General features: G+C 31.3%; 2 protein-coding genes across 2 annotated transcripts in view; one reads left to right on the top strand and one right to left on the bottom strand.

The window, feature by feature from the left end:
• Positions 1-10,056, bottom strand: part of LOC101238797 (sodium-dependent neutral amino acid transporter B(0)AT2) — a 40,431-nt gene extending 30,375 nt beyond the window's left edge. Inside the window, exon 1 of the mRNA XM_065812203.1 lies at positions 9,951-10,056. The gene's annotated coding sequence lies outside the window, so the exon portion shown is untranslated. The remainder of the gene's footprint in view (positions 1-9,950) is intronic.
• Positions 10,057-15,501: 5,445 nt separating this feature from the next.
• On the top strand, positions 15,502-18,402 carry LOC136088461 (uncharacterized). The gene is made up of 5 exons (XM_065812202.1): positions 15,502-15,709; positions 15,794-15,904; positions 16,145-16,373; positions 16,457-17,861; positions 17,941-18,402. The coding sequence occupies exons 1-5, from the start codon at positions 15,637-15,639 to the stop codon at positions 17,953-17,955; spliced, it is 1,833 nt and encodes a 610-aa protein (XP_065668274.1). The 5' UTR covers positions 15,502-15,636; the 3' UTR covers positions 17,956-18,402.
• Positions 18,403-19,833: the final 1,431 nt, after the last annotated feature.

Here is a 19,833-nt window from a genome sequence, read left to right as displayed (position 1 = left end):
AAGACCGCTGGCATGATTAATAAGCGCATATTGTGGGTTTGCTTCCACTAGGAATACCTCATCTACTTCCAGATCATACTTCAAAATTTTACCATGTCTCTTTCATAACACCTTGCTAGGTTTAGTGAGCCATGATGAGATTGAGTGTCCTGTAGCAGAACGTCTGTGATATGTAAGGAGCAGTAGCGTAACAACAAAAAATAGACCTCCTAGCAAAAATTTAATCCAAGCGCCTAAATTACTGCTCTGCTCCTCCACCCCTCCTTTCCCTTTTCTTGAAAAAAATTATACATAATAACAGAAACCTTAATTTTAAATACAATTTTGACTTATTTAAATAGAAACCAACATGTTACACTATGCAAGTCTTGTAAGTAGTTAATCTAATCAAATCTCATCTTTCAAAAGTTCATTACTTATAATCCTTTTTTTTTTCAACATCTTTCCTTCTAACAAGGCTGTAAGCAATCACTATAAGAGTTAGAAGTTACTGTAAGAGAAAAGATGAAGTTTACAGAGCAAGCTAACGATAGACAGACAACTTAAAAGATTGCAAATTATTTGAATCAGGAAAACAAGATTAAGGAAGCAATTTCCAAAGGGCTAATGTTCGAGGAAAAAAACTAGACAAACAAGAACTTTTATAGTACTTAGGAACAAACACAGAAAAATGATGAGGCTTAATTGAATGACAAGTAACACGAGAAAGAACTTTAGTAGATGGCACAGGAGATATAGTATTTATAGAAAAAAAAAGAAAAGAGAAGGAACATTACAACGATGTAATAATAGTTGGAGGTTGGCTGCAAGAGCATGTCCAACTATGTTTACAATGCGTTTTTGCACCTTGTCTAAACAAAAAAAGGACATCACTCAAAGATCCACTCCAAATATGGCTACAGTATTCCATACAAAGACGGATTTGAGATTTATGATAATAAAGAATAGAATCCGGAGTAAGAAAGGGGCAAGCACGATAAAGAGATGCAACCTTAGCTGATGCTAATTTTGCAATGAACTTGATATACGTTTTCCAAGAAGGATCAGAGGTAACAGTTAATTCTAGATGATGAAGGGTAAATGATTCATCAAGTACATTACCGTTCATAAATTTAGGAAGATCTAGATTATTGCGATAATTATTAGTTGAAAAAAAGTGAGTCTTATCTGAGTTAAAATTCATTGGCCACTGAGAGTCCCATGCTTTAGCAGAAGTGAGATCCTTTTGAAGCTTAAATCCTCCCTCCAAGCCATTAAAGATTGTTGGCTTCTTATCAAGACAAGAATAAATGGTAGTATTTCTTTTTTTAAATTTTTTAGGTGCCCCAAGATGTTCATACGGTCTTCTCACAGAGCACCGCGGATGAGCATTTAATTGGAAGTTCACACCTCCTTTCAAACCGATGTCGCAAAACTTGCCCAGAGGTGGGGTTTGAACCACGGATCCTTCGTTTCTAAGGCAAGTGCGCTTTCATTACGCCACGGCTGTTCGAGTATCGTGAGCGAACAGTGCCACCTTAGATGTGAGAGTTACTGGAAGATTTTTAATGTTAATTTAAAAAAGTAACGGGCAAAACCTATAGTGTAGATTAAACCTTACGGAACCCCTGAAGTTACAGGAAACGAAGTGCTATCAACTGAAGACATTTTTGTTACCTTATAGACCGTAAGAAGGGAGCTTATGAAGAAGACCAGCCGGCCAAACTTTATCAAAAGCTTTAGAAGGGTTGAAAGTGATAGCCTTAGCCTCTCCACATCAATCTAATGCACGATAAAACCTGTCGGTTATTACAGTTAACAAATCAGCAGTAGAACAAGAAGATCAAAATCCATATTTATGCTCAGAAAGCAAGCTGTTAGATTCGAGATGAGAGATTAAGTGTTCGTTAATTAAAGACTCATAAAACTTGCTTATGATAGGAGGGAAACTAATGGAATGGTAGTCAGACAAGTCATGTTGCTCTCCAGAGTTTTTGAAAATAAGGATAACAGATGCCGCTTTCCGGCAGGCTGGAAAACAAACTCTGATAAGCACTTGTTTTTACCTCACTTTTGCTAAATTTATTTATAATTTGAAAAAATTATAAATGAAAAAAAATTTTCTAAGAACAAATTAACTAAATTATTTTAAACTGCCTATAAAAATAAATAAATGTAAAGAATTTTCAATAGCATTTCGAGGAGCTAAGACATGGAATTTTTTTTAAAAAAAGTGCTTAAAAAGATATGGCAAAATCATTAAACTCATTAAAATTTCAAGCAAAAAAACACATTTTTAATTCTGAGGAATAATAATAATTTCGTTGAGTTTTTCTAAACAGTTTTTATTCTTTAAAGGAAGTACACCTATTCTTTTAGTTACTTATGTATTGGTTTATTTATTTTATTTATTGATTTTATTTATTTTAAATCTTTGAGTATTTAAATTGAAAATTTTACATCTTACTATTATCTGCAGTTTATTAGAGCGTTTCGACGATATTTATTATTTTAAGGGGCTCTATAAAAAGATTGAAGTGCTACTGCATCACCCATATCTTCTTTGAGTCTGGTCTGCTTTTTAAATTTTTTTTTTTAAGTGAAATTCTTATGTAACTTATTTTATTAAACAACAAAACATACATACTACTAAAATAAAAAAACCTTAAAAAAACTTGTTTAATAGTTTTAAAAGAATAGACGACAGTTCCGGAGAACACTTTTGCAAGACTTGACATGTATGTTTTCCGGACGACAAGCCGTAGGCGAGTCTAAACAGTTTAGATATAGAAGCTGGAGTAAAACAAATGTCAAGCAATTGATCAATCTATTTGTCAGCTATATCAGGTAGAACGCAACTAGTGGAATCAAAAGATGATATTGATAAAAAGTTCTTCTGTCTTTAAGTATGACAGTAAAGTCAAGTCTTGTTTTGCTGATAGATATGAAAGTAATGGTTTTGATTAAAAATTGCAGCAGCACTATTTTATACGAGTTGAAAATCTTGGAGAAGAGTGAGGCTTGACTTGGAATTGTCGAGAAGAAATAAAATATTCCATGCCTGCCTGAATCCAATAAGTTACGTTTGAAGCACATTTGTAAGCAGGACGATGAAAGATTACTACCCAAGGGTCAACACGAAGAAAATCAAGAAAAGTGTCCCAGTTAGCTTTAAGATAGTTATAAGAGATTTGATAATAGGGAGATTCTGGCAATGAATAAAAATTCAATAATCGTTTTAACCATGATCAGAAGCACATAAAAGTGAATGAGGAGAAACTGAGCACTGACAAGGATCAGAAACAAGACATCGGTCGATTAGAAAAAACGTTTCGGATTTTCTGGAAAGCGAGTTAGAAAGTTGACTAGTTGACTATTTGAGATAGACAAAGATAAAAGTTGTAGGTCTTAACTCCTGAGGAACCACTAACACAAGAACCAAGCTAACCAGTGTGATAAGCATTAAAGTTATCGACAACAACGATATTGGCAGAAGTATAAAGAAAAAGGGCTGGGTCAACTTGATCAGAAGTAACATCAAAATGAGTGCAGCCATGAGATGAAAGAGAGCGATATACATAAAAAGAAAAGCGATAGAGTGAAATGGTGCTAAACAAAAGAAAATAAAAGGATAATCTGTGGATTCAAACCGAGTTTCCCGACAAATGAGTGAATTCTTACGAATGTAAATGCACAGACAAAATATGTGACTATTGGAGTCTTTAAGAATTAAAGGAAGATAATCATCAACACTAAGATTGCAAGATGAGAAAGCTGAACTCAAATTAGTCTCACAAAGAGCAAGTAGGTCTGGTGAAATTTGCAAGAAGTAAGACTCAACAGAAGGAAAGTTACTTCGAAGACCACGAATATTAGTGAAGAGTAAATTTAGAGAGCTTGGTGATGACAATGGTTTCTTGAGTTTTTTAGTTTTTGATACTTTAGTAATTTTTAAGTTTGTTAAAGAACTTGTACAGCACAGATGTAAAGCACAGATAGTGCTCAGTACACTATTTAATAATCTAAGCAATTGCCTTATTACTATTAATAAATCCTAAGCTGTAACAAAGGGCTTCAAATACGGCCTCGACAATGCACATCAAAAGTACGAACAGGGACACCATCCATGCGCAATAGGGCACTGTTAGTACTCCGATATTTTGCAGCTGTTAATGAAATCAGCCTCTATGAGAGCTACCATAGAGTTCGAGAAACCTGACCACCAGCAAACCTTAGAACCATAAAACTGAGTTTTAGAGCTGTACCCTCATTAGGAGATAATAAAATGAGTTGCCAAGTCATAAAAACAGAGACACAAGCAAAACTCATGCATTGAGTCAAAAAAGTTCAGCATTCAACATCCTGGAAACAATGTATTGTAAATACATCAACGCCAGTCTAATAGATAAAGACGGGTTACGATGCTGATCAACAGATAAAATCTGTTGACTTTTTAAATTGTTGTCTAGGAGGCCTGCTACAAGACAGTAGCTGGATGCATTTAACGTCTTCCCAAAATGAGTATTTTTATCGAGACACCATCTCTAGTCTTTACTCAACCAAGAGCTCCATGGCAGGGGAGGTTTTAAGTTGGAGTTAGCTTTTCGTAGTCTTTGCCAAAAAAAATCTTACAAGGCAGCAAGACATGAAGCAGGTAATACTGGGTTACATGTTACTAATATCAGGATAACCTGACGGATGCAAGAGCAGAATAACCTGACCAGACGGACTAGTAGCAAAATAACCTGATCTTTTTTAATAAAACAAAATCTTTTTTAATAAAAAAACGCAGGATTTTAAAGTCAGCACTTTAAAAACTAAAGTTAAGAGAATTATTAGCAATGTAAAATCAATTTGTTAATTTTAAATGATTTTATGTATGTAGAAATTCTCTTTTTGAATTTTATCATCTTTTCCACACCCTAATTGTTATCTTAAACATTTTCACTCAAAATCTATTACGTCAATTTAGAAATTTGTCTTACAGATGAGTCACTAATAAAAAATTTCCTTGTGGTTACAATACAAATTTCTGCCCTTAATAACTTTTTATAGAATCGTTCGATTTTCATAATTTTTATTTCACCTTTTAAATACTGTGTTAAAGGTGTAACGGATCAAGGAGGAAAAGAAGTATGGGGTATACACCCCCCCCCCCCCTTTCACTAGAATCTGAAAGTCCTAAATTATCTTAGAAAACCTTTTTTTTTTTAGAAGATGCAAAGGTGATACAAAATACAAAAATATATCAACATACCCCTCTCCCACCAAAAAATCCTTTATCCGTCACAGTATTAGAGCACGTTTTCATGATATTTAACAATCTTGTAATTAATCAGTTTAAAAATTTCATTTGAAATATATAAAGTTGCAAAATATTACTTTAAATAGGACCTAATAACTATATATCACAGTGCATATGAACATGCTCTGGGACCTTGCAACACATCCCCAGAAAATTTTCTTTTGTATATCATCAGAAGACTCTTCGTTATTCCAAAAATGTAAAAAGCAACTTATTTCACCGGGGGCCCACGGAGAAATCACGTATTTTTGGCGAGTGCCCAGTAATTTTGTTGTTAAAGATAGATGGTTTAGAGCCATGTGGCATACTCAATATTTTAGTATGTTAATAATAGTATCAAATAAGGATGACTTGCATAACGTTTATTTAATTGGAGCTAACTCAATCCTGTGCCGACCTCTAATTTCCCCTTTCCTAGAATTGTACCTCCTTAGATCATTAATTATATCTAAGATCATGAATCAAATCAAAATTTATCGACAGATTTCGAATTTCATCAAAAAAATCTCCTTTCCTTTAAGATTAATGGCAATAAGAAGTTAACAGTTATTGCTTGCAAATACAAACACTAAAGTTTTTTAGTTGTAAACAACAACTGCGTTTTTTAGCACTTCAGTATAGTTTGGACTGTGCCAAAACTGATTGAATTCCTGGTGTACTGATTTGAGAGCTTGTTTGGTCCATTAACCTCAGCTTACAAAATATTAAATGCAGAAAATAAATTCTAGTATATTTAATAAACACTCGTCGTACTTTATGCAAGTTTTAACTTGCATAAATTGTTGTAATAATATAATAATAAGTATTTATAACTATTATTATAATTAATTAATATTATTATAATCTTTTATCAAACTTAAAACTTACTTATCATACAGAAAACTCCACCTGTCATGTCCGTAAATTTGATAACATGTTGCTCAACTAAGTGTTCCTTCTATACAAATGATATCGTAGCCCATAGATTTCTATAGTTCGTAGAGAACTGCTCTATATCTTTGACATAAAGCTAAAGGATTTTACAAAAAATACATGGACTATTTTTTTGAAATTTCTAAATACCTTAATGTATTTGGCAGCGGATTTTCCAAGACTGGACTCTTGAAAAAATAACTCAAAGCTATCTATATTTTTAAGCAAATTATCGCAAATATTGCCTTTCAAACAATGCTGCCATTGGTAGGATACTCTGCATATGTTATTGTAGACAGATATCGGTTGACAAACTGTAACCCACACTCCTTGCTTTTAAATAAATTTTTTAAATCTCGTTTAAAATTTGTCTTCAACACCTAACAGTATATGTATACCGGGAATATTTACAAGCTCTATTATTTTTTTACTTTATTCCATGTTAAAAATTGGGGTTTAAACAACATTTGTGTACATTTTTGTACACAATAAAAATTGGGTTTAAACAATATTTGTGTACATTTTTGCATTTTTTAATTTTGTATATTCAGATATTCATTGGTCGTCTAATCTGCACAAAGGTTCGAAAGAATAATGATAAGCTTTGAGGTCGAGCGATGAGGCCATGAAAAACGGGTAGGGTGATTTGATGTTGCAGCATGTCTTTTAACTATTTGAAGCAAAACCTTTAACAAGATTTCAAATACTGCGCAGATTATGGCATTTTTTGTTCAATAAAGGCAAAACGGCCAGTATAACAATTTTGTGTATACTTGAATCTTTGAAACCTTTGATTGCATATCTGTCGCACTTGCTCAATTTGTTTGGGATTTTATTATTTCCTCCATCTACACTTAACTTGATATCAACATCATTTGTTTCTTGATGTCTGTGATGAAGTACCATCGCTACAAGTTTTTCAACGTCATTGCAAAAAACCATTGGAGTACCTTTTTCAACCAACTAGACATGCATAAAAAATCAAAATGAATGATACAAACTGCATTCTAGGTATCTAAAAAAGTTGAAGGTAATATTTTTTTTTGTTTTTTATTTTTTATTTTGTTATTTAGGTGCCCCAAGAAAACCTAACGGTCTTGTCGCAGAGCACCGCAGAAGTGCATTTAACTAGGAGTTAAATGCAAGTTCAAAGAAGTTTGCGCCTCCTTCCTTACCGTGACGCAAATACATGCTAGAGTTCGTTTCGAACCTGGATCTCCAGGTTCGAAACGATCTCCTGGATCTCCTGGATCTCCTGCTTCTAAAACAAGCGCTCTAACCACTGCGCCATGGCCGCACAATAGATTACTTACCGCTTTGTTTTTATTTACTCCTAACAACAGTGGGAATTTAATTCCATCAAATAACTTTCCAGCTTATTGTTCTCAGACAGTTTAATATGGTAATCAAATTCTGCATTTTCTCGTCCTATTTCACTCTTTAGAAAGTGTGCAAATTTAATCATATTGCGATTACATAGAAGTCATAACAAAATTATTTAAAAAGTTGACTTTAACTTATAAATTAGTTATAGAAAAAAAATTTTAAAACTCTTTTGCCTTTCTAAATTTGTACAGGGATGTGGAATTTCTTTTAACACTTGAACACAGAGATCTGGACAGACAAGTCTTTTTGCAGCAAGCTTTTTTCTACATTTTTTTGAGCAAAGTATGATAAGGTCTGAGTTATTAGCATATAATCAGTTGAGAGAGGGTTATAACCCTCTCTCAACTCTATAACTCCGAAACACAAACCTTGACGAACAAGGATGCTGCGCGAAGAAACAAGTTGACTAAGGTTAACTAAGTTAACTAAGGTTTGAGTAGACTAAGGTTGAGTTGACTAAGGTTGAGTTGACTAAGGTTAACTAACAAGTTAACTAAAGTTTGAGTAGTAGTTAAGTAGTTATTAAATTTTAAGAAGGTTTGAGTAGTCTTTATTCCTTTTTTTTTTAGATTTATATATGTTGTCTTAAATCCTTGCCTTTCCTGGAGCAGCATATGCAAAACATTTTAACAAAATCAACGTGTTTTTTCGAATGATTAGGCATTTTAAATGAATACTTCAGATAAAAACTTCTGATATGCATTTATAATATTGGCTTGATATATCGGTCCTATTAAACAGATTTCAATGTAATGACCAAAAGAATGTTTTCAGTTCATACGTCAGCGCGTCTAAGGAGTTACTATTTATATCATTAACAATTAGCGACGGCTAGCTGTTGCTAATTCTTATTATTTGTAATAGTAATTGTAATAACTAAATTTTAGTATAAGTAATAACTGAAACAGCAATAGAAGTAAGTAGTTAATGAAGTTAATAGTTCAGCTTGCAATTTCAGTTTTGAAACTGGAAATACATGCTCGCGGGTATGATTATTTCTACGCAATTTTATGGTGTTGGGGAAGATCCTCCGATCCCTAACCATCCCATTCTCACCTTTAGGGTATGGTTCCTAAATGGAATTCTTCAAATTTTTATGTGTGTGTGTGTGTTATATTAAACTAGATCAAAGTTCATCGAGAGATTTCAAATTCCATTTTAAAAAATATTTCTTGTTTAAAAGTTACAATCAATCAAATTTATTTCAGGGGGTAAATGTGACGAATTTTAAACTTATCGTGGTCGTAAATCTTAAACGAATTAAGATTTTTTGATGAAATTTGAAATCGCCGAATAATTTTGGTCTAATTCATAATAGAACTAAAAAAAAAATTATTTATGATCTAAAGTAACGTAGTTCTAAATAATGGCAATCATAATCAAACCCGTTAAACTAGCTAAAACCCGTTAGACCCAGATCCAGACCCGTTAACCAAACGGGTTGGATATTGGTCTTATAATATCTAGACCCGTTATACCCAGACCCAACTAACATTTTCTTAACTAATGCTATTTGCTTTTAAATTGCGCTAGTTTTTGATCTCATTTATTATTATGAATGTATGTTGATAAAAAGAAACAATGCTTGTAATGGTTAGAGCCTTAAAATTAAGAACAATATTATTGAGGAAAGCGGCGTGAAATAACCATGAAAGAAAAAAGTTTTCAGGCTTTTTTTTATCAAAATCCAACAAAAGCTACGTTTTGTTTGGAAGGCACACGTGGCGGTATTTTTGGTGCCCCAGATTTGATTGTTTGTGATGTCCCCAGATAAATAACTTATCAAATATTCACTGCTTATTGTATTTTTTTACGGCTAACAGCATTAGTTTTTAAGTATTTAAATCATTGAAAGCCGAGACAAACTTCTTTAATTACAACTTAACCGTATGCGGCCACGATGAAACACGCGCTCAATACCCCCACACTCAGTAATGCTACGCACTACTTTTTTCTTATTTTAACATGACCAATGGCGGCCACGCTAAAACAAGAAAAAAAAACCTGCTATAAAATATACGTCAACATTTGATTACCCCCTCTTCTCCCCCGCCATGTTGAAAATAAAAGTTTTTGGCTTTTTTTAATTACAAAACTTTTTTAATTACAAAATTAAAAAAAAAGTTTAAAACGCTTTAGTCCATCTAAAAATGATTTTAAGTCAAACCTTATGAAAATAGTAATCTGAAGCTTAAATTAACTAGGCCATCGTAAACTTTATCTAAAATCGGTTTTTAACCTTATTAAATCGGTCACTTAGTAAATGATCGAGTAATTGCTTTCTTATTCATGTTATTGTTATCGTGTTATAAAGTAAAATAAATGATTTAATTACTATTAAAAACTTACGAAACTTTAGATTTCTTACCTCGCTGGCTTTTATATTTTTCTGAAACATTTAACTTGGTTATTAAAAATCACATTTATCAATCGCATTAAAGCTTTTTCAAAGCATGTAAAACTTAACAAAATGCTTTAGCTATTGTTTTAAAAGAAAACAATCGATTTACTCTTTGATTACAATATTATTCTAATCTTAAGATTCAAAACAATATAGTATATTTAACGTACTGCCAGGTCGTTCAAGGTAAGGAGTTAGTCATGCAAAAAATTACAATGGACATTCTTGTCAACACAAAATTTTTTAAAGATATTTTTTAAAAACATGTTTAAAAAATAAAGACCGATTAAATAACATATGTTAACGATTTACCAACTATTTGGTATCAACATTATTTTAGTTGGATTAATTAACTTGATTTTTGATGATCTTTTTTCCTAATTTATTCACTTTTTAATTTATTCACATTTACTAGATTTGGTAATTTTTCCTAATTCGGCTCAGTTAAATTGTAATGCTGGGGTTTGTTTTTATTTTTTGATTTCGCATCATTATAAAACGTGTTAGTTGAACAATATTTAAGTTTTTTGTAAAATATTACGAAACATATAACCTCTAAACTTAAAGAACAAAAAAGTATTCCTAAAAAAGTGAAAAAAAAATGAATTAAAAAAACTGATAGATAAACTTGAAAGCAAAACAAACATCTGAAAAAAACTTTTAAACTTATTTATAGTGACAGATCCAGAAACTTTTGGTAGAGGAAAGGGGGATGGTGGTGGATGTTGAAATATTATTGAAATTTGTACCTCATTTGCGTCTCCTAATAAAAAAAAGGTTCTCAATTTCGAAGATATTTTAGCACTTTCAGATTCTGGGGGGGGGTGGGGGGGGGGGGGAGGGGGCGTATGAATACCCCCACCCCCCCCCCCCCCCCCCCCACCCCCCCCCCGAAGTACTGAAGTATAAAAATATCATTTCATTACCTCATCTTTGAGACTATTAAATAAATGAAACGAATTAATATCGAAATGTCGCCACGAAAACAAACTTGTAATCTGTAACTTTAACGTCATCTAAGCTAACACTGTATTGTATTTTTGTATATAATTTTTATTGTTGTTATAGTTGTTTGTAACGTCTGATGATTGCATAAGGCGTGAAACTCTGAGTTATGTTTCAAATTTAATTGTATTCTATTAATTCTATTCTAATTCTATTGCTATTCTTTATTATTCTATTGCTATTTTTATATAATGTATATTTGCTCTACTTTTGTATTGAGCACTGGCTACCAAAAAGTTTTTTTTATTATTGCTATATATATATATATATATATATATATATATATATAGCTATATATATATATATATATATATATATATACATATATATATATATATATATATATATATATATATATATATAGATATATATATATATATATATATATATATATATGCTATATATATATATATATATATATATAGGATGATCCAGCAATGGTGAAACTCCAAGTCGAAGATAAAAGTTAGATAAGTGTTTTTTACTAATTAATTATTGCTCTGTTCTTTAATAACATAGATCTCTATATTTTTTAAATACACTAAAATAATTTACATATATATATATATATATATATATATATATATATATATATATATATATATATATATATATATATATATATATATATATATATATATCCAGCCTGGATATATATATATATATATATATCCAGGCTGTAGCAAGTGTAGCAAATGCTACAGTCAGATTTTTTCTCTCTTTTTTTTTTTTTTACATGCAAAAAAGAAAAATAGTTTAAATAAGATATGCAGGTTACAAGTAATCAAAATGCGGCGCTTCAAAAATTTATTCAAAACTGTATCTGAGCCAAGTTGATCTTACGGAAATAAAATGCTGCTCAAAAATTTAGCACACATAAGATTTAAGTTTCATTTTTCTTCTTTTAATTGAATTTTTAGGCGGTAAACTTCTTATGCCATTTCAGTTTGTTTTTTTTACAGTTAATTAAAACATACCTTATACAGCGGAGAAAATAGAATTAGCCTCACCTTTATTTTTTGTTCTAATTTAACAAAAATTGCAGGTAAACAATTATGAAATCTACTTTATTTCTTGTTACTTCTACTACAACTAAAAAGTTTATAAATTGGTATGCTTAATTAATTCCAAATGGAAAAAAAATTAAAAATATTCAATTTGTGGAGAAAATAGAATTAGCCTCATTAGCGTTATATACAAAAAATAAAGAAAATATTTTGTTTTTTCGCTCATTTAGTATTTAGTATAGCTTCCTGAATTTTTAATGACTTCAAATATGCGGTTTGACATACTAGTCACAAGATTTTGGATAGTTTCTATAGATATTTCATTCCAAGCTTCTCTGATACGAGTTTTCAGCTCCAAAGTGCATTCAAATTGCTTACCATTTTCATAAACCTTTCTAGAAAGTATTCCCCATAGATTTTCAATTGGGTTAAGGTCTGGACTACGTGCGGGCCATTCCATTACGTGAATATTTTTTTCTCTAAACCAAGCTTTTGTAAGCTTTGAATTATGGATAGTAGCATTATCTTGTTGGAAAGTGAAAGTTTCACCCATCAATTCCTCACCATGTTCAAGTAAACTTATTTCTAATAAGTCAATGTAGTCCTGTGAATTCATTTTTGTTGAAATCCATGCCAGTGGAAGTTTTCCAGCAAAGGAAAAAGCCCCCCCAAACCATAACATTTCCACCCCCAAAGTTACGACTCATCCGAGTTTCTTTCTCTTTTCGAAGATCGTGCCAGTAATATTGATAGCCATCAGGACCATCTAGATTGAACTTTTTTTCATCACTGAAGAGAACTTGATGCCACTCTTCTTGCCAAGACATGTGTTCTTTCGCAAATTGTAATCTAACTTTTTTATGACGAGCAGTAAGTTTTGGTTTTGGTTTACGCTTTTTCCAAACTGTGTTTGGATCTTCATGTAAGATTTGTCTCACACGTTGAACAGATACAGGTAATTGTAAATCAGCACGAATTTGAGATGCAGTCATGTGCTGAGCAGCAGCACGACGTACAATAACTCGTTTAGTACGATTATCAATTTTACGTTTGCCACCACTTCCCTTATAGGCTCCATAATTAACGCCAATCTTGAAGTAATTGTTAACCACTTTTGGAGATCTTTTAATTTTCTTTGCAATTTCCCGATTAGATAAGCCTGTATCTTTGTATGCTTTGATTACTGCTAATTCTTCATTTGTTAAACGCTTACCACGTCCCATTTCAAATAAAGGTATCAAAAACCAAATGTTAAAAACTTTATGAGCACTGATTTCACAGTCTTTGTTTAACTTACAAATAATAATAAAAAACTAACTCACAAATGCGTATCACCAGATCAAAATATACAAGTAAACTGAAAATAATTATTGATGAGGCTAATTCTATTTGTTACCGCAAATATCAAGTATTATACATTTTATGGTTTTATCAAATGTTCCGCAATTTAATTATGCTATATTATAATCTAAAAAGTTGTTGTTTGTAACAGTAATTATATGTGTGTGGATACAAAAGTTGTACCGCACAAACTTGTTTACAGATTTACAAAATATTGGATCAGCACATGGTGAGGCTAATTCTATTTTCTCCGCTGTATATAAAAAAAAAAAGAAAAAAAATTACGTTAATTTAACCATCTTTTTTTAACTTAAACAGAGACCGCTAATTAAAGCGGTGTAAAAAAGCTGCTCATAAGTTTAGCACACTTGCACTTCTATTGTCTTTTAACTGCCGCTCTTTACTTTTTGACGTCAAATTTTTACTAAAAAGTAAATTTAACTATCCATTTTTGCATTTTAACTGAACAAAAGCTTCTAAGATATACATAGTATGTATTATCTCATTTGAAATAAACTTGGTATTTTTCGTTTAAATTTTGTCTATAATTTGACCAATAAGATGGGAAAAAAATCAATTAGCTCTGAAATAAAACAACGTATTGTAGGACTACACCTTGGTGGTTTCAACAGTTCTGAAATTGCTCGAACTCTTAAGTCTGTATCTCGTTCATGTGTACTCAAAACAATTCAAAAATTTGAAAAAACTGGCACTACTGCAGACAAAAACCAATCTGGACGACCAAGAATAACAAGTATCACCGATGATAATAGTCTATAGAATTGCAAGAAAAAACCCTAAATACTCAGCCAAAGAGATTGCACAAGAAGTAAATTTGGCTCTAAAAAATCTCAAGACAAACTGTAAATAGAAGATTGATTGATCGAAAACTTTGTTGCTACGTTGCTGCTAAAAAACCACTGCTTAAACCAATTGATCGGTTAAAACGTATCAAATTTTGTAGAGCTATTTTAAAAATGACTAATTATGAACTAAAAAGAATAATATTTAGTGACGAATCAAACTTTACAGTTATTAACCGAAAGAACAGAGTGATTATCCGAAGACACTATAATGAGATGTTTCGTAGTCGCTTCATTGTGCCGCGACTACAAGGTGGTGGAGGTTCTGTAGGCATATGGGGTTGCATCACTTATGACAGCCCAGGTCTCTGCTACTTATACGATGGTCGTATGGATCAACATAATATATAGAAACGCTTCAAAATCATTTAATCCCGACTAGAGACATCTTTTTTAGCAATGAGTCAGAGTGGCAGTTTCAACAAGACAACGCTCCAAGACGGCGAAAACGGTGACTATTTGGTTTGAAGAAAACAACATTAAGGTACTTCAGTGGCCAGGTAGATCACCTGACCTTAATCCAATCGAAAATATATGGACTGTACTGGACTGCAAACTCACTAAAGCTCCCGTAACATCAGCTGAACATTTTAGGGAAAGTTTGAAAGAGTCGTTCGACAGCTTATCAACTGATTATTGCCGAAAACTTTTTGATTCAATTAAAAGAAGATGTGAACTATGCATAAAGAACAAAGGTGGACATATCCCTTATTGATCTTGCTATTAAAGCAAAAAATTGAAACTTAAATCCAGGTGTGCTAAACTTATGAGCAGCTTTTTTTTTAACTTTTTTTTTTATATACTAACTTTGATTAAAGATATTTAGTAGCAGACATTTATTAGTTGTTTTTCTCTTAATGTAATTAAAAAAGTCAAATGAATGTTTCGTTTTTTAAAAAACCCTGAATTTCTTATTTTTTACTTTTATTTCATTTTTAAAGAAAAGAACGCAGCTTAAATCTAATGTGTGCTAAATTTTTGAGCAGTTTTGTATTTCATTCGGAAAAATGTAATGCTTTACTGAAAAAACCATGTTTTTATCGGGTTTTGTCTCACATGCCCATAAATTTTTGAAAGAATGTCAAACATTTTGAAGCGTATCAACTTAAATTGAACTGGGAGTAAAATAAAATGGCAAATCGACTGGAGCAACTGGAGCTTAAGTCAATTTGTCATATTTTGAAACAACTCTATTCATACCTCCGATTTTTTATATATTGAGCCTATATTTACGTTCAATCTTTTTATTAACAAAGAGGTTTAACATAGTGACTAAAAGTCATCAAGCGAGAACCTGTACACACTAAAAAATAAAGGTAGAAATTTTTAGTTAAGGTAGAATCCATCCAGTCGGAATCACGACACCAAAACTAACCATATTGAATTGGGGGAAAACAAACTATTCTTTTATACGCGAAGTACTTTTTAAAAAGCACTATGTCCTACAATTACTTTGAAACTTTATCAAAAGAAGCAGCAGAAAGATATCAGCGAAAAATAAATATTTTAGGTGATTTTACTTTATTTTTACATCTCTCTGTTTAATTAAAATAATGCATTAATTGCTGTTTAAATATAATTTTGGTTATTTTAGGATTAAGTAAATGTCCATACAAGTTTACAGCAGATTCTTGGAGTGAAGATCCAAGTCAGTGGCCTTCTTTGAGCTATCACAAACTTTATCACTACCTGATTAAAACTCCACGTAAGGGATTCTTATCTAATTTATATTTTAAAATTTTTATTATTTCAGTATTTCAGTAATGTTAGTAACATTAATTGCTAACATTTCAAAAACTGTTTGTTTTCTTTACTTTGTAAAATACATTATGGATGTATTTACATGGATATATATTTTAATATGCTTTATATTATATATTATTGAATAAAAAATAATGTATATACAAAATGCATATACATTTTTTTCAATGTTATTGTTTTTTAGGTATCTATTCTCCAGAAGCAATGGAAAACTATAAGGCATTAGAGGCTTGGAAATTCTTTCAAGATGGCTGGGTTCAAACTATTGTTCATTTGAAAGTATCTCAGGATATTACTATTTTGAAATGTGAGGTTCGACCTTCATATAGGACCACATCTCCTAACCATAAACCTTGGGTTGCTCTTGACTCTCTTGGTAATGTTTTAACTGCTCACTGTGACTGTATGGCTGGGTATGTCTCTTTTATATAAAATTAGTAAAAATAAAATTCAAAAATTCAATTATGGTTTTATAGTTTTTATCTATTTTTTTTAGTCTTGGCGAAACATGCTCACATGTTGCTGCAATGCTATATAAAATTGAAGCCGCTGTTCGTATTGGAATGACATTGAGCACACCAACTGACTTGCCTTGTCAATGGAATCAAAATTTTACAAAAAATCTTGTTGGCTCCCCAGTTTCTCAAATCAACTTATACACTGATGCTGCAAAAGAAAAGCTTTCTAAAAAGAGAATGAGAAAAATGCCTATTTCTCCAACACCTCAAGAAAAAAATGATTTTTTATCAGAAATACAATCAGTGCAGCCCAAAACTGCTGCTCTTCATTTGTTTAAAGATTTTGATAAAGAATTTATTCAAATGGAATCTGTTTTCATACCAAAATTACCAACATCTTTAAGAAAATTTTTTAATGAAAATTATAAATCATTTGATAATGAGCAACTGATATCTTATTTTGATGAGAAAAAAAAACAAATAAGTTTGACTTCTGACGTTATAGTTTATGTTGAAGAAGCAACACGAAATCAAGTGCTATGTGATTCTTGGTTTAGAGTAAGAGTTGGTCGAATAACTGGCTCCACTTTGCATCAAGTTTTTCATGCTAGAATTGAAATGCCACCTGTTTCATTAATTTTAAAGATTTGTGTAGAGAAAAATATACAGATTAAAAATTCTGCAATAAATTGGGGAAGAGTAAATGAAATAAATGCATTGACTTTATATAAACAGATTCATTCTGACTCAAATGCAATAAGTAATTCAAAACCACTGTCAGATATTTTTGTTCATCAAAATTTGAGAGTTGAAAGAATAGGACTTTGTATTGACTTTGAAAAACCATGGTATGCAGCATCTCCTGATGGTGCTGTTTATTGTACTTGTTGTGGACATGGAGTTTTAGAAATTAAATGTCCTTTTAGTTTAAAAGACAAGTCATTAAAAGAGGTCATAGTTAAAGATGCTTTTTGTGTTGGTGTAAACATGAATGGAAACTACTTTTTAAAACAAGAACACCAATATTTTTTCCAGGTTCAACTTGAAATGAGAGTTACTGGAGTCAGTTACTGTGACTTCATGGTGTGGACACCCAGTGAATTTGTTGTATTGCGCATTGAGCCTGACACCTCTTTCATTGAGAATGTATTAATTAAGTGTGATATTTTTTGGAATACTTTTATTTTGAGAGAGTTAGTAACAAGAGAAATAGAATCAGAAAGAAAATTACTCCCCTCTACATCAAATAATCCTATAAATAAAGATATACTTTTTTGTATTTGTAAATCTAAAAGTTTTCAAAGTGATGATACAATGGTTGGTTGTGATTCATGCGATAACTGGTTTCATCTTAAATGTTTATCTTTGAATTCACCACCTAAATCTACTGTATGGTATTGCAGTGACTGCAAATACAAAAAAAAGATCCTAAACACAAAAAAAGTAATTTATGTATTTTTAATTTTTAAATAGAATTATTAGTTTTTTAAACTATATATTACATTATGGAATTTTTTTTTAGCCTTTTATACAATAATGGTGTACAGTTGAGAAATCAAAAAATTATTGACTTGGTCACTTAAAAGAATATGTATCATCTTCGTGAGTTAAAAAAACGGCTATTTTCATAGCCACATTTTATTAAAAGCATATTAAGGCATACACTTTAAACTGATGCAGTCATAAATAAAATACTAATAGACAGTTAAGTTGTTTTGCCTTTGATATAAAAAACCCTTGTCTGTCAAAAAGAGGATATTCTTTGATGAAGGCATTGACTATAAAAGTCATAACAACCTTGGATTAAGCTAGGTTGTAGGGTACACGTCCGATACTTATTAGTGCTTATTAAAAGGGTAATTAAGATTTTTCCTCAAGATCTAACAAACAAGAGCGGGAGGGTGGTTTTTAAAATGAACTCTCAATTCCTTGTTTTATGGTTTTGATTTTTTAAACAGTACACTAAAAGGTTGTTTTTTTTTTTTTATCAGTGTCTTGATAATTTTTTTTACTTTTAAGGCCTGATTACACTAAGAGTTAAAAAATCGTAACCCCTCTCTCTCTTTTTCTTTTTTTTTTTTTTATCATTTTTTGAAAATAATAATAAACGAGGAAGAAAATAAAATAAATAAGAGGGTATGGAGTAGTGAGCTGCATGGGGTTGGGTCTCACGGGGATGGGTTCAGTTTCTGCGGGATTCCCATGGGGATGGATTGTGAAATTGCGGGAACCCCGCGGATATGGAATGGATTTTTCAAAATATTAGTTAAAATGAAGGATCAAATTTTTATTTATTTTCACAAAAAATTTGTTTGTCTAATCTCATTATAACATAACAGTAAAAGTAATTTAAATTGTTAAGTGCTTTTTTGTCATAGTGATTGATTGATCTTCAGCCATATTGAGTATTTCAACCATGTTGATATATTATTAAATAAATTGATTGGATATTGTTATTAATTATTATATATATTATCAAGGTGGTACTAGCCCAAGAAATTTCAAAAGTGTATAGTTTTACTATGTTTATAAGTTGTTTAGTGACAGAAAATCTTGAAAATCTGTTTCATTTTATTTCTTTTCTGTGTATTTTTAAATAAAATAAATTCTTTTGACTATATTTTGAGAAATTAGTCTAAAATAAGCTATTAAACTCTATTAATTAAACTCTTAACTATATTTTAATAAATTTTTTATGCTATTTCATGGGAAGGGCCGATAAATGTTTGCAGGGATGGGTGGGGATGGAAGAAAATGCTTGCGGGGATGGGTGGGGATGGAAAGAGATGCTTGCGGGGATGGGTGGGGATGGCTTTGATTTCTGCGGGGATGGGTGGGGATGGAACAAAGTCCTGTTCCCATGCAGCTCTCTAGTATCGAGGGCTTAATGCACTTTCAAAGAGTAGTGAGGTCGTAAAACTGTTACGAAGGTTGTGAAGAAAACCAACCAAGCAGAACGCTTGAGTTAAATGAAGCATATAACGTTGGCATTAACGCCAAAAAATAATGTTTACAAAACAAACTTGTTTACGAACTGGGACGCGTCTAGCGTCCAATAAATATATAAAAGGGATGTAGATAGATAGTTATAGAGTAGAGAGTCAGTAGTTGTTAGGAAGGAAATAGAGATTGAGATAGAAATAGATGGAAGTTATATAGTGGTGTTTGAGGAACAATCATATTGTATTATTATTGTTATTATATGTAAATATTGTATTAATATTATATTCTCAACCGATATCAAGTTCGTAGTTATCATTTATATATATATATGTTATATATTAAATATAAGTTACCGAGTAACACCTTTGGAGTTTACCGCGTAACAAAGCGAACTGAATATTTTAATCTAACTTTATATATAACTAAAAGGTAGCTTCAGTTTGGTACAGAAGATTTTCTAGAAATTTTACCC

This window comes from Hydra vulgaris, chromosome 12 (genome assembly GCF_038396675.1).
Source record: "Hydra vulgaris chromosome 12, alternate assembly HydraT2T_AEP".
Lineage (NCBI taxonomy): Eukaryota > Metazoa > Cnidaria > Hydrozoa > Anthoathecata > Hydridae > Hydra > Hydra vulgaris.
This window is presented reverse-complemented; position numbering and strand designations above follow the sequence as displayed.